Below are 13341 nucleotides of genomic sequence, written 5' to 3'. Positions count from 1 at the left end.
GGATTAATCTCTCTCTTTTTCTTTTTTTAACAAAGCATTTGAACTAAGGATGTAAAAAGTTATGATAGCCTGGCAGAGTAATCTGGTGTCTTTACTACGCAGATTCGTATCAGTATTTACATCAGGAATCAAAACACTGTCAGCACACTGGCCACATATGGCCTGTGAATGTTTTGATTGGCTTGCACAGAAACTAAAATATAAATTAGGAAGCCTCTGGATGGTTTATGTACTCTACAGTTTGCTGCGACCCCCACCTCGCCTTATTACCACCTCACTCATTTATATTACCTGCCTGTCCCCTGAAAGTGTTGTGGTTTGGGACTTCTGATTTTGATAAATTCTATCAAAGCAGTTTACCTCTACTTTTATTCTCAGAAAATTTTACATTTTTATATGTCAATCTTTTCTTGAAACTTTCTCAGATCTTTAGCTACAAGCAATTAATGTAGCATAATTAAAGTAGTGACAAAAACATTTAACCAAAGTACAGAGATAAAAAACTCAACATATCCTTTTAGAATATCATAGAAATTTTAATTTTGAGGGATGTTATTGGGAATTAATTCTGCTTAGTGATGATTCACAATCAATGATATATCTTCATAAACAGTATCCTTTGGTTACTGAAGGCAACTTGATTTCATTAGTCACTTAGCATACTGGCACTCTGTCATCTTCAAGAGATACTTAACTTTATTCTAAACTTTGTAAATAATTTAAGCATAAAAATCAGAAAAGAATTTTTCTTTATTCAGACTTTGAATATAATAATTTCTAAACATTTCCATATGATTTTACAGTCATACTTTATATTCAAATGTCATCAAAAACTAACTTAAAATCTGTGTTAATTATAATAACCAAACTGTATAATATTGCAAACATTTTTTTCTTACCACTAATTTTAAAAATCATTGATGTATACATAAGTGCCTTAAGGATCTTTGAGTATAATATTACCATTGCTCAGGCTTTGTCTATAAACTTAAAATTAAAATACAAACCCATATAAGGTTATTTTTAAAACTTACTTTTCCATTGCATATTGGAAAAATCCTTTAAGTAAATAAAAGAATGTTTAGATACAGAATTAATACAAATTTCTTTTCAATCATGAAACTCAAGTTCAGTCAAGCATGACATTGATAAAGAATAAGGTCAACAAGGCATTTCTATAATACAATGTTGAAAGAAAAAGCTTCTTCATTTTAGATCTTTAGAAAATAAAGCATTTACAAAATTTAAACTCTAAAGGAAGTTAAGGAAGAAAAGGGATCAGTCAATGTTTTCAAAGAGAAACAACATAACTTTGACCATGACTTCCCCCACTGTTGTTTAAGAGCACAGCTGCAGTGGGCTCATACATGTTAACTTCAAACACTAGTCTCCAATTTTTCTTCCATGTTCAAAATACACATAGTTCTTTTACTCGATTGGCTCAGTGTGAAAGATTGAACTTGCCCAAAATATCTGATTAAAGAAATTTAACTTTGGGGGTAAAATTTTGAGCAGTATCAACTTTCTGTATTCTACAGAAATCATTTCATTGACAAACATTTATTTAAAAAATATCCATTAGTGATTTTCCCTCGAAATATCTAATTTAAAGTGTTTCCAGCTGCAACCTAACGGTTTTGGACTGGTCACTGCCCAAAGAATAAGAAAAATTCATGACTGGTTTCATGCATAAAATACACAAGGGCATGAACCTACCCAAACACACACGGCCAGTTCCATCCAATGTAAGGCCTTCAGGGCACTCACAATGAAAAGATCCTTTGCTATTGATACAGCGTCCATTTGGACAAACACCAGGAAACACCTCACACTCGTTAACATCTGCAGGGAAATGAAGCAAGTGCAGGGATAAAGATGTTACAAATAGAAAAAGCAGGTGTAGTCTAACTTCCCATATAGTATATTCAACTTGCAATACAATGTGAATTATTACTTGAGCTAAGTAGAAATATTCCACAATACAGCCACTAGTTTTCCTAGACACCAACTGTGAAAATGACCACAGCCTTGCCTGTCCCTAGAACACAGCCCAGCTGTGTTCCTCTGCCAGCTGCTCTGTGCCTCAAAGGCTATTGGTAGCCTCATGAAAATTTACGCAATGGTATAAAGAGGAAGGATGGGAGACTCTAAGCTGTTTCCTAAGAATAGTATTCTAAAACATTTATTGATTACATTGTGTATTCTAATTGAAACCTCAAGGTTTTTGAAAATGATAAATATTTCCAAAGTGTGAGAGTCAATGACAATTTTACATACTGCTCTAGAAATTTTCAGTATCATCTGGGAATACACTCACCTTCACAGGTAACACCTTTAATCCTGGCAAAACCTCTTTGGCAAGCTGTATCTGTGAGAACAACAGGACATATTTTACTTCATTGTAAAAGAAAATACAACTGTCTGAAGCTCAAGAAACAGTATAATGGAATCTAAATGGAACTAGTAAAAACCACAAGCTGGAGAGTAGAGGACAAGGATGCCAGCTGCCCTCTGCTGAATTCAGTGTGGCACATAACATGCTGTGGTAGCTCCATCAGTGCTGACCCATATTGTAGTCCCATAATTTCTCCTATGGAAATTCCTTTTTGCTTTCACATTGCCAACTGAATTATAAATAAATAAATAAAAGATTTAAGGAAACATCGTGTTCTACAAGGAAGGACACATGCCAACAAGGACACTAGAGAATATTGATAGTCATCCAGCAGCTAAATTCCAGCTGACTCCCTTCCTTGTCTTAAATATTCAGAAGAGCCTGGCTGGGTGGCTCAGTTGGTTGGAGCATCGTCCTATACACCAAAAGGCTGCGGGTTTGATTCCCGGTTAGGGCACATGCTTAGATTGAGGGTTTGATCCCCAGTCGGAGTGTGTATGAGAGGCACCTGATTAGTGTTTCTGATATCAATGCCTCTCTCTCTTTCTCACTGTCTCTGTCTCTCTCCCTTCCTCGCTCTAAAAGTCTATAAACATATCTCCAGGTGAGGATAAAAAGAAAATATGTTCAGAAGGTTTGATTACATAAAAGGGTAACCAAATACATATTTTAAGAAATGAATAAATTCCACCATAAAAGACAACATTTTAGGGAAGGTAATTATGTTATAGCCTTCCTCACTATGGAAATACATAGTGGAAAAGGTGCTCAGTTGAGGGAGAAGCTTTCCATTGAGAAGCCAAGAGTCCCTTGGTCAGGTTCCTACCTAGCTCACAGCGCTCACAGGGGCTACCCCAGGCTGCTCCAAGGGTGGCACAGCATTCAGATTTCAGAGTGGCTCCATTAATGTTCACCTCACAGCGATTGTCCTGGATGTTGAGCCAACACGTCCCTTTCAGGCTGTCTAAAAATGAACAGGAAAGGATGGGGAGCTTTCATCTCTTATATACACCAAAAACACTTTTATAGTATTAAAAACACACAAAAGGATTATTTTTAATAAATATTAATAGCATATCCTTTGAATATATTTACATGAATATGCACTTAAATATAGTATATTACATACATGTAAATCAAATACTGTACTATATGTATCTCACACAATATGGTAATTAATACAATTATACCTGCTGGTATTCTAGAAGCAGCCACTATTGCCCAAGATTTTATGCTTGTACTTGCAAACACAAGGCATTACCATAATAAGATCACTACTTTTGTGAAAAATACTCATAAGATTTGTCCTTTATGATAACTGCTTTGATATTTAAGATTTTATCAAATAATAAAATTCCTCAAATAATCTCTCCTAATTTCCACCCAATACACCAGTATTTCTCCAGCTGAAGACACTTATTTGATAAATAATTTGAGAACACAAAAGAAATAAAAATGGTAAAGAAGAAAATAAACATCTCTTATAAAACCATCAATTAGACATACCAGGGCTAATATTTTATGTATTTTCTTGCAGGCATTTACCTATGCATACCTATGTATAGTTTTATTTCCAGTTCAAAAAGCAACACATATTTATAATAAAGTATTTGAAGAAACCAGGAAGCAAAAAAAAAAAAAATACAAAACTCATCTGCAATCCAACCATCTAGCGATAACTACTACTGATATTTTTAGACCATTTCTTCACATCGAATTGAAGTTCCTCCTTAAATGACTGTTAGATAACTGATTTTGAAGCAGCGACAAGGAATCCAGTAAAATACTGACATGGCAAATAGTAAGTGCGTAAAATATGTCATTGATAAAGTTTTCCTTGTAGAATTGTGCACAACAGTTACCAAAGCTCTTGATAACATGCAGATTCCTAAGTGTCTGGGTGTGTGGCCCCGGAATCTGAATGTGACAAAGTCCTCAGGTGGTTCCAATGCAGGTGATGTGTAAAACACAATTTAACAGAATCTTAATAGCATACTGTGACACACAGATTTGGAAAACAATAAAGAAAAAGCATATTCCAACATTTATTTAAAACTCTATTATTTTAAAACTCAATTAATAAAGTTTTACTGCTAAAATTCAATAATAAAAACAAAACATAACCAGAAACACAGCAAAGGAACTACGATGAAACTGGCAGGTCCATGAAGGGATAAGTGGTAATTTCTGATTCTGTATGGAACACAGTAGTGGGTAAGAGGAAGCTACCTGAAACCCAAGTCCTCTAGGACAGAGGTTGAAACAAAACAAACAACTCTGTCCTTGACTGGATACAGAGAGTTAGGAGCAAGGAAGTGGAGAAGAGATGGACAGCCACTCTGCATTTTATTGTTTTGCGATTCAGTTTGAGTACAAACTGTATACAAATGAAAAAGACTTGCTCATCGGCATTTGTATCAGGCCTCAAATTACAGGCTTTTTATAGGCTTAAACCTGTAAATTCCATAGCATAGAGGAAACAGAAGCTCCTGTAAGGCTACTGTGTATTTAAATAGGCCATACTACTACTGTGTATTTTAAGGACCAAGACTAATTACTAATTATCACCTTGGTTGTAGTCATTTTAAGTAAAATATATTGTAATAGCACTCGCTAATATTTATCGAGGTAGCAACAAGCAGTATTAAAGGCTTTCCATGTATAAGCTTATTTACTTAAACAACCCTATATGTTATGCACAATTTGCAGATGAGAAAACTGAGGCAAACTGAGGTCAACTAATTTACCCAAGGTCACCCAGTTAGTGTCAGCATCAAGGCAAACCGGCATAGTCTGATTTCAGAGCCCTCATTCTGTAACATAATGCATGCTCTCTCTCTCTCTGTCTGTCTTATTTGTGTGTATATTTACACACAAAGGATATACATGTAGTTATATAGTCAGGAGCTAGAGAAGATAAAATACTGCCATTTGACAACATGGATGGATCTTGAGAGTATTATACAAAGCGAAAAAGTCAGACGGAAAAAGTCAAGAACCAGATGCTGCCACTCATATGTGGGACAGAAAACAAGGCAACAAACAGGACAAACAAACAAACAAAAGCTCATAGATACAGACAACAGTCTGATGGTTACCAGAGGGAAGGGCGGTGAGGGGAGGTAGAAAGGGGTAAAGGGGGTCAAATATATGGTGTTTAAAGGAGACCTGACTTTGGGTGGTGAATACACAATGCAATATATAGGTGATGTATTATAAAATTGTACACTTGAAACCTATATAACTTTATTAACCAATGACACCCCAATAAATTTAATACATTTTTTAAATCTCTGAAAAAATAAAGCAGGGTAAGGAGATTGGAGGCTACAGTAATAGTCAAGAAGAAAAATAATGATGGCTGAGATTGAGGTGTGGTGGTGAGTAGTTGAAATATGGATACACTTCAAGTACAATCAACAGGATTTGCTGATGAATTCAATGTGGAGTTTGAGAGAAAGGTATTACAGATGACTTCAAAGTTTTGGGAGCTAGCAACTAAAAGAATGGAGTTATCATTTTCTTGAGACAGAAATGATTCTAGGAGATACAGGTTCATGCTGATAGATATGTTAAATTTGAAATGTCCATTAGAAATGTCTCCAAATGGAGACAACTATGCAGACAGATGGGAATACAAGTCTGCAATTAGTAGAGAGGTGAATTTGAGAATCTATGTAGAGGCCATCTAAGCATGAGTGTAGACATTGGAGAAGCTAAGAGGTACAAAGATTGACCTGTGGTACACTTCAAGTTAGAAAGTAGAAAAATATGAAAGACTTAACAACAACAACAAAAAAAACCCTGAAAAACCAGGCCAGAAAAGAGAAAGGAAAAGAGATCAAAACTGAAAAACTTCTTGAGAAGGGGTGAATGATGAACTGTGCCAAACATTGCTAATATAGGCTAAAATGAGGATCAAGAATAGACCACTGGGTTTGACAACGGAGAGCTCACTGCCCTTGTCACATCCACGCAGTTTGAGGACAGGATGCAGACCCAAACCAAAGATGAAGGCAATGATTGTGTAGAGCCATCAGATATGAGCAATATAATGCATTAATCAAATTTGCTGTTCTATTATCTACTAGAGGCCCAGCGTGCGAAATCTTGTGAGACCCAGACCTGCCGCACTGGTAGAACCCCAGACCCACCCTGCACGAGCCGCGGGCCCTGCCTATGCTGCGCCAGCCCTGCCTCACCACGAGAGCCGAGGGCTGAGGGACCCCCCACCGAGTGGATGAATTTCATGCAACGGGCCTCTAGTAGTTAATATAACTTTCCACCAGAAAACAATAATTTTTTCAAGCAGTTTACAAAATAGTTTAAGATTATATTTAGGAAGTTTGCAGAATAGATTCTTAATGCCTAATTATTCTAAGTATCTAACTAATTAATGTGTTCTAGATTAATTTTAAATTTGTAACCACATAGGGGAATTTTTATTCTATTCTAAATTTAGAGACCTATTGAAAGAGCGGTTTGTTTGCAGGCTAAACACAGATTAGAGTCACTTGACAGTCCTATTAAAAAAACCAGCCCTAGCTGGTTTGGCTCAGTGGTTGAGTGTCGACCTATGAACCAGGAGGTCATTGTTTGATTCCTGGTCAGGGCTCATGCCCATGTTGCAGGCTCAATCCCTAATGGGGGTTGGGTAAGAGGCAGCCAATAATGATTCTCTCTCATCTTAGATGTTTCTAACGTTCTCTTCCTCTCCCTTCCTCTCTGAAATCAATAAAAAACTATTTTTAGAAATCCATAATTTTTCTATATGTTTTATTATTTATTTCATTTTAAAAATAGTAATTGTTTTAAATTAAAAAAGCAGATAAAATGATGTCTAAATTTTAAAAATATTAAGTAACTATCTTTCTGAGCAGCTTTAGGCTAGAATATTAAAATTTGATCATAATGAATAAAAAATACATAACACATTTGCTGAGAAAAATATGGAGGTATGTAGTTGCCCAATATAATGACTTGGGAATAAAAAGCCTTTGTTCTTTTTTTCATCAATAATATAAGGGTAAAGGCCAAAATAATAGAAGTGTTTATGGTGAAGCAAAGCTAAGATATCTTTGATTGTCCAAGTGGCACACAGATTTAGTATTCTGAGACATTAATTAACTAATGCTGAGTTCATTTCCTTTGCATAATAAAATAACTCTATCTCAGTTGGAAATTGTGGCTTAGCAAAAATACTTCTGCCTTACCAGATCCAACCCACATGCCTCCTTCCCCCACTCCCAATCTGGAATTCTATAAGAAAAGAAATGCCCCAGGCAGTCTATTTCCTAATATGGAGAACTGAGCAAGCCTCACATTCCACCAGCTGAGCTGGCATTTCCAAAGGGAAGGTTTTCATTGGTAACCTTGGACTTGGTCATTTCTCTTCATGTTACAAACAGGTACTTTAGCATTATCATATTATCAGCTAAATATTGTTAACATCAGATAGAATACTGAAAATACTATTGTCTTTGGCAAATATTAAATTGAAAATTTGCACTGGCTAGATCACAAAAACTTCCATTGTATTTGGCACTATGTAAAACTGAAGTATCTTCCCATATGCAAGCATACATTTAGTTCACTTTTAAGGTGAATACTAGCTAATATCTCTATAATAAAGAGCCAGGGTGTAACAATTGATCACAACCAAAGGCTGACCATCCGGAAGTCAGCGCTGGGTTGCCATGGCGACCCAGAGCTGACTACTATGGATGCAGGCCCAGTGACCCAGCAGTGACTGCTGAGGGGGCTTTGAATCAGGCCCAGAAAGAGACCTGAAGAGAGAAGCAGGGGCTGATCTATAGCATTTGAGGCAGCTTTTGACCAGCACTTGCCTCTCTCTTTCCCTCCGGGCCTGGCCAGCAGTCCTATGGCCATTTCTCTCCAGGCCTCCACCGGGGCTGCTGATCAGCCCCACCTTTCTGATCAGGCCCCGTTGATAGGCCCAGAGACACTGACTGGCATAGAAACCAGTCAATCAGAACACCAATCCGGAAGTCAGTCCCATGGGGATCCAGCGCTGACTGCTGAGGCTGCAGGCCCAGTGACCCAACAGTGACTGCTGAGGGGGCTTTGAATCAGGCCTGGAAAGAGACCTGAAGAGAGAAGCAGGGGCTGATCTGTAGTGTCTGTGGCAGCTTTTGACCAGCACTTGCCTCTCTCTTTCCCTCCGAGCCTGGCCAGCAGCTCTGCCTCCATTTTTCTTCGAGCCTCCACCGGGGCTGCTGATCAGCCATGCCTGTCTGATCAGGCCCTGTTGATAGGCCCAGAGACGCTGACTGGCATAGACACTGGCCAATCAGAACCAAATCTGGGTCAACTGTGAGGAGCCAATGGCTGCCTAGGAGGCGGAGCTTTTGACACTGACTGGTATAGAAACTGACCAATCAGAACCAAATCTGGGTCAACTGTGAGGAGCCAATGGCTGCCTAGGAGGTGGGGCTTTTGACACTGACTGGCATAGAAACTGACCAATTAGAACTAAATCTGGGTCAACTGTGAGGAGCCAATAGCTGCCTAGGAGGTGAAGCTTTTGACACTGACTGGCATAGAAACTGACCAATTAGAACCAAATTGGCCAGCAGAGGAGGGCAGTTGGGGGCAAGATCAGGCCAGCAGGGAGGGCAGTTGGGGGCAACCAGGCTGGCAGGGGAGGGCAGTTGGGGGCAAGATCAGGCCGGCAGGGGAGGGCAGTTGGGGGCAACTAGGCTGGCAGGAGAGGGCAGTTGGGGGCGAGATCAGGCCAGCAGGAGAGGGCAGTTGGGGACAAGATCAGGCTGTCAAGGGTGGGTAGTTGGGGGCGAGATCAGGCCGGCAAGGGAGGGCAGTTAGGGGTGATCAGGCAGGCAGGCAGGTGAGCGGTTAGGAGCCAGCGGTCCCAGATTGCAAGAGGGATGTCTGATTGCCGGTTTAGGTCTGATCCTGATCGGACATCCCCCAAAGGGTCCCCGATTGGAGAGGGTGCAGGCTGGGCTGAGGGAACTGCCCCCTCTGTGCACGAATTTCATGCACCGGGCCACTAGTATAAATATAAAAGCCTAAGCGACGGTTCGACCAGTAGCTATGATGCGCACTGACCACCAGAGGGCAGATGCTCAAGGCACAGTTATGAAAACATGGAACAGACTGATGAATCTCAAAGGGAAGGGGGAGGGGGGAGGGCAGAAAGAGATTAACCTAAGATCTTATATGCCTGTGCCCTCTCGCAATCTGGGACCCCTCAGGGGATATTGGACTGCCAGTTTCAGCCCAATCTCTGCAGGCCAGGTCAAGGGACCCCATCGTGCACCGGGCCTCTAGTGATATATAAACTGTGATCTGCCTAGCCATTGAAGCCACAGACACTAGAAGCAGGGGGAAAAATCACAGGGATAGTTTTATTTTACCCTTTCATGTGCTGAATTGCTCCTTATGGTAATTGATCAGATGATCCCTTTTATACACTGAGTGGCCAGATTATTATGATCTCTGAACACATAATAATCTGGCCACTCAGTGTGTGTGTGTGTGTGTGTGTGTGTGTGTATTAGAGACCCGGTGTATGAATTTGTGCATGGGTGGGGTCTGGCCAGGCTGGCCAGGGGGAGGGGACATGGTCAGTTGGCTTGCCTGCCTGCTGGTCGAACTCCTGGTTGAGGGGACAATTTGCATATTAGCCTTTTATTATATAGGATATACACTGAGTGGCCAGATTATTATGTGTTCAGAGGTCATAATAATATGACCACTCAGTGTATATTTGTGCTACTATCATTATCAAGAACTGACCTTAAATGTTTTGAGATATATTAAAAGACGATAGTTTGGAAGTTTTGGATTCTTTCTCCCTTAGAGATTTCCCAAAACAGGAAAATGGTTATCTTCTCTTCCTTGAAGCCCATAAAGTTATGATTGATGGGAGAAATGAGAAAGCAATAAATTATTTCTATTTGTTTGAAGCTAAAAAGCTTCAAATTCTTGTCATGTTAACTGAGTCCAAATGCTATCATATTTTGTTTACCATAGAATGTTGTTTATAAAAAGTATGCAGCAGGAATTTGATTGTATTGATGCCTAAGGCATTCTTAGAGTAATGAATATAATTATGTGTGTGGTATGGAAACACTTGTAACTTACAGAATAATATAATATTTATATGAAAGGAACACTTCCTATAATCTAATAAAATTTAAGAGTCTGTCCAGTTTATGTCATCCTGTTTTACTCCTATGTTGATAACAAGAGAAAACAACTAGAGTAACTCCTAATTCTTAGCTTCCTGTAATCATGTTCTGTTTTATCCAAAGTAAGGCCTGAGGTCTCTGCTTATCTCTGTAGAGAAACTGAAACATCAGCACCATGCATGCATCTTACCAATACAGATCAATCCTGTTGAGCTGAGTTTGCTGCCAGGAGAACATTCACAATTGAAAGATCCAAGGTTGTTCCTGCAGGCCCCATTGACACATGGGTTGCTTTCACATTCATTTATATCTACAATCCAGAAGGAAAGGATTCTGTTAGAACTGCCATGTGTTTCTGGAAAATATTATTCCAACAAGCCATGCTATGCCAGAATGTCTGGTAAACTTGGCTCTTGTAATTTTAATATGGATCTATGAGGCATAAAGTGAATGGGAGACGAAGACATGCATTTTAGAGTGTGGATACACACATACAGGCCTGGGGACCCAGTATGACTGCAGAAAGCAGCCTATTTTAAAAGGGTTTAGTATGTGATCTTCACTATTTTACTACAACTTTACATAAACTGGATCAATTTTCCTCCATAATAAGATGTAACTGTCTTGTGGGAAAATAAGGGATAAGAAAATAAGGGATAAGAAAATAAGGGATAAAACTTCAGTGCCAGGTGTAGCTTTCTCCTCCAGTCCTTGCCCACCTTCCTCTCTCTACAGCCTGTTCACATTTATACATGTTTGTGCGGAGAGTTTTTTAAAGCACATATAAATTTGGTAAACTAAAAAAAGAGAATAAACTTTTAATTGCTTCATATAGACCTCACTATCATCAATTTAATTTGAGTCCTAAGTCAAATCATATACCATAATTTAAACAATTCTTACTGACAGTCGGAAGTAAACAGAATTAGAGTATGCCTATGTTCTCAGGTGGTGAATAATGAAAATGTCAAACCAATAAAGTTAAATATTTTAACATGAGTTAATTAAAAATATATACCAGTTTCAGCTAAAGTACTAGCAACAATATCAAAGACTGACTTTCAGTATAAATTCAACCACTCAATTTAAAGAAGAAATATACAGATTTCTTTTTGTATTTGGTTAATTATCTGAAACAGATCAACATACCTTAAGACATTTTTTTTTTTTGTCGAACACTAACTACGGTTTCTGAGTTCACCAGAATACTTAGTATTTTTCTGAACACCTCTTTGAATTAAATATAAAATACTATATTGAGGAAAACATGCAGATAAATAACTATAACACTGTAATGCTTACTCTTAACCATCTCAAGTCAAATATAAACTAAACTGGTCGTGAAAAGGCAGGGCTCGCTGTTGATTTTCAAGTCAATGAACTTAAAATGCAAATTTAAAAATCAATGTGGAAAACAGGTGTGTTTCTTCTTTGCTATTTCAAAACTACTAAAGAAGTATCCAGGTAGTCATTTAATTTTTGAAGTAAAAATTGTTTGAGGAAATATAAATACATCTTTCTTTCAGGTTGTCTGTAGTAAGAAAATCTCAAGAGAAAAATACAAGAGCAGATTTTGTAAATATAGCACAGATTTGGAATGAAAAAAATCTATTACAGAGTACTGAAATTCTTTCAGTAAAAACACAGTGTAAAAAAGGAATCAGATGGTCAGGAAGCAAATAACTAATCTGAAGACAGTCTATATAGAGCTCACCTATTCATTTCATTTGTAAGAAGCTCCCCAAACAGAAAAATCAATATCATATATTTTCAAAATCCCTATTTTAAATTAAGCAATTATGAACTCCAAAACTATAAACACATGCAATGACAGCTACAGATATCAACTGTTTAATTTTTCCTTAAATACAATGTTTTTATGTTATAAATGTCATGGAACCAGGAATTGAAACAGTTCACTGTACATTCCTGGAAATAAACTTCAAAGCACATCTGGTTTACATTTAACTAGTTATGTCACTGGAAACACAATCTAAACCACAGTGCTTGCCGTAAAAATTTTAACTTTCACAGGCTCTCAGAGCTCAAACAAAAAAGCAAAATAAATTTTTTGTAACTTTAGTCTGAAATATCAGAGGAACTTTATTATTACTGCTATTATATATTTAAAATAGCCTACTGAAAACGTGAATGACAAGCACAATTAGTGAATATAGCAAATATACACAGAGAAAGTTAGAGTCTATATTAAATCTGCTAATAATTCCCTGTCTCGTCTTTGGAAATTAGTTTAGGAAGAATAGAATGAAGAGAACTGCTTCAGGCAGACAAATTTACTGTGGGAATTCAATGGTGGAAATAAAAAAAAGACCCAAGGGAAAAAGAGATTTGTGGCCTTCAGGTCTACTTTTTTGGCAAAACATTTAATAAAATGCAAATAACAGTGGGAAGGAAATAAAAAGTTATTTGGTTAGGTTTCTCAGAATAAATCATTTATATTTCCACCAATGTCATAGGTTACAGCCAAAGTATTTCTCTATCATTTCTTTTTTATTTACATAACATGAACTTCTGCCTTATGGATGACAGATATAAAATATATTTCATATTAAAGAAAAGGTTCAGATTTATCAGGAACAATTCCCTTTGGATAAAATAAGTGAAGAGAACTGTTCCTAACCCTCAACATTGTCTGATTTTGCATTAACGTGCCGTAATGTTTATGGAATCATCCAGGGTTATACTATTAAACATCATTTGCTCCTATTCTTCACTTGTTCGTGTAAGTACCAGAGTACTGCCTTTTCCCCA

The 13341-nt window shown here is 37.7% G+C and overlaps 1 protein-coding gene across 1 annotated transcript in view; it reads right to left on the bottom strand.

The window, feature by feature from the left end:
* Positions 1 to 13341, bottom strand: part of FBN2 (fibrillin 2) — a gene marked incomplete at both ends in the record, with an annotated part of 272359 nt that overhangs the window by 73049 nt on the left and 185969 nt on the right. The window contains 4 exons of the mRNA XM_080678695.1: positions 1717 to 1842; positions 2318 to 2368; positions 3222 to 3359; positions 10760 to 10879. Coding sequence (XP_080534821.1) covers positions 1717 to 1842; positions 2318 to 2368; positions 3222 to 3359; positions 10760 to 10879 — 435 coding nt within the window. The remainder of the gene's footprint in view (positions 1 to 1716; positions 1843 to 2317; positions 2369 to 3221; positions 3360 to 10759; positions 10880 to 13341) is intronic.

This window comes from Plecotus auritus, assembly GCF_963455305.1.
Source record: "Plecotus auritus genome assembly, chromosome: 7".
In the NCBI taxonomy this organism is placed as follows: Eukaryota; Metazoa; Chordata; class Mammalia; order Chiroptera; family Vespertilionidae; genus Plecotus; species Plecotus auritus.
This window is presented reverse-complemented; position numbering and strand designations above follow the sequence as displayed.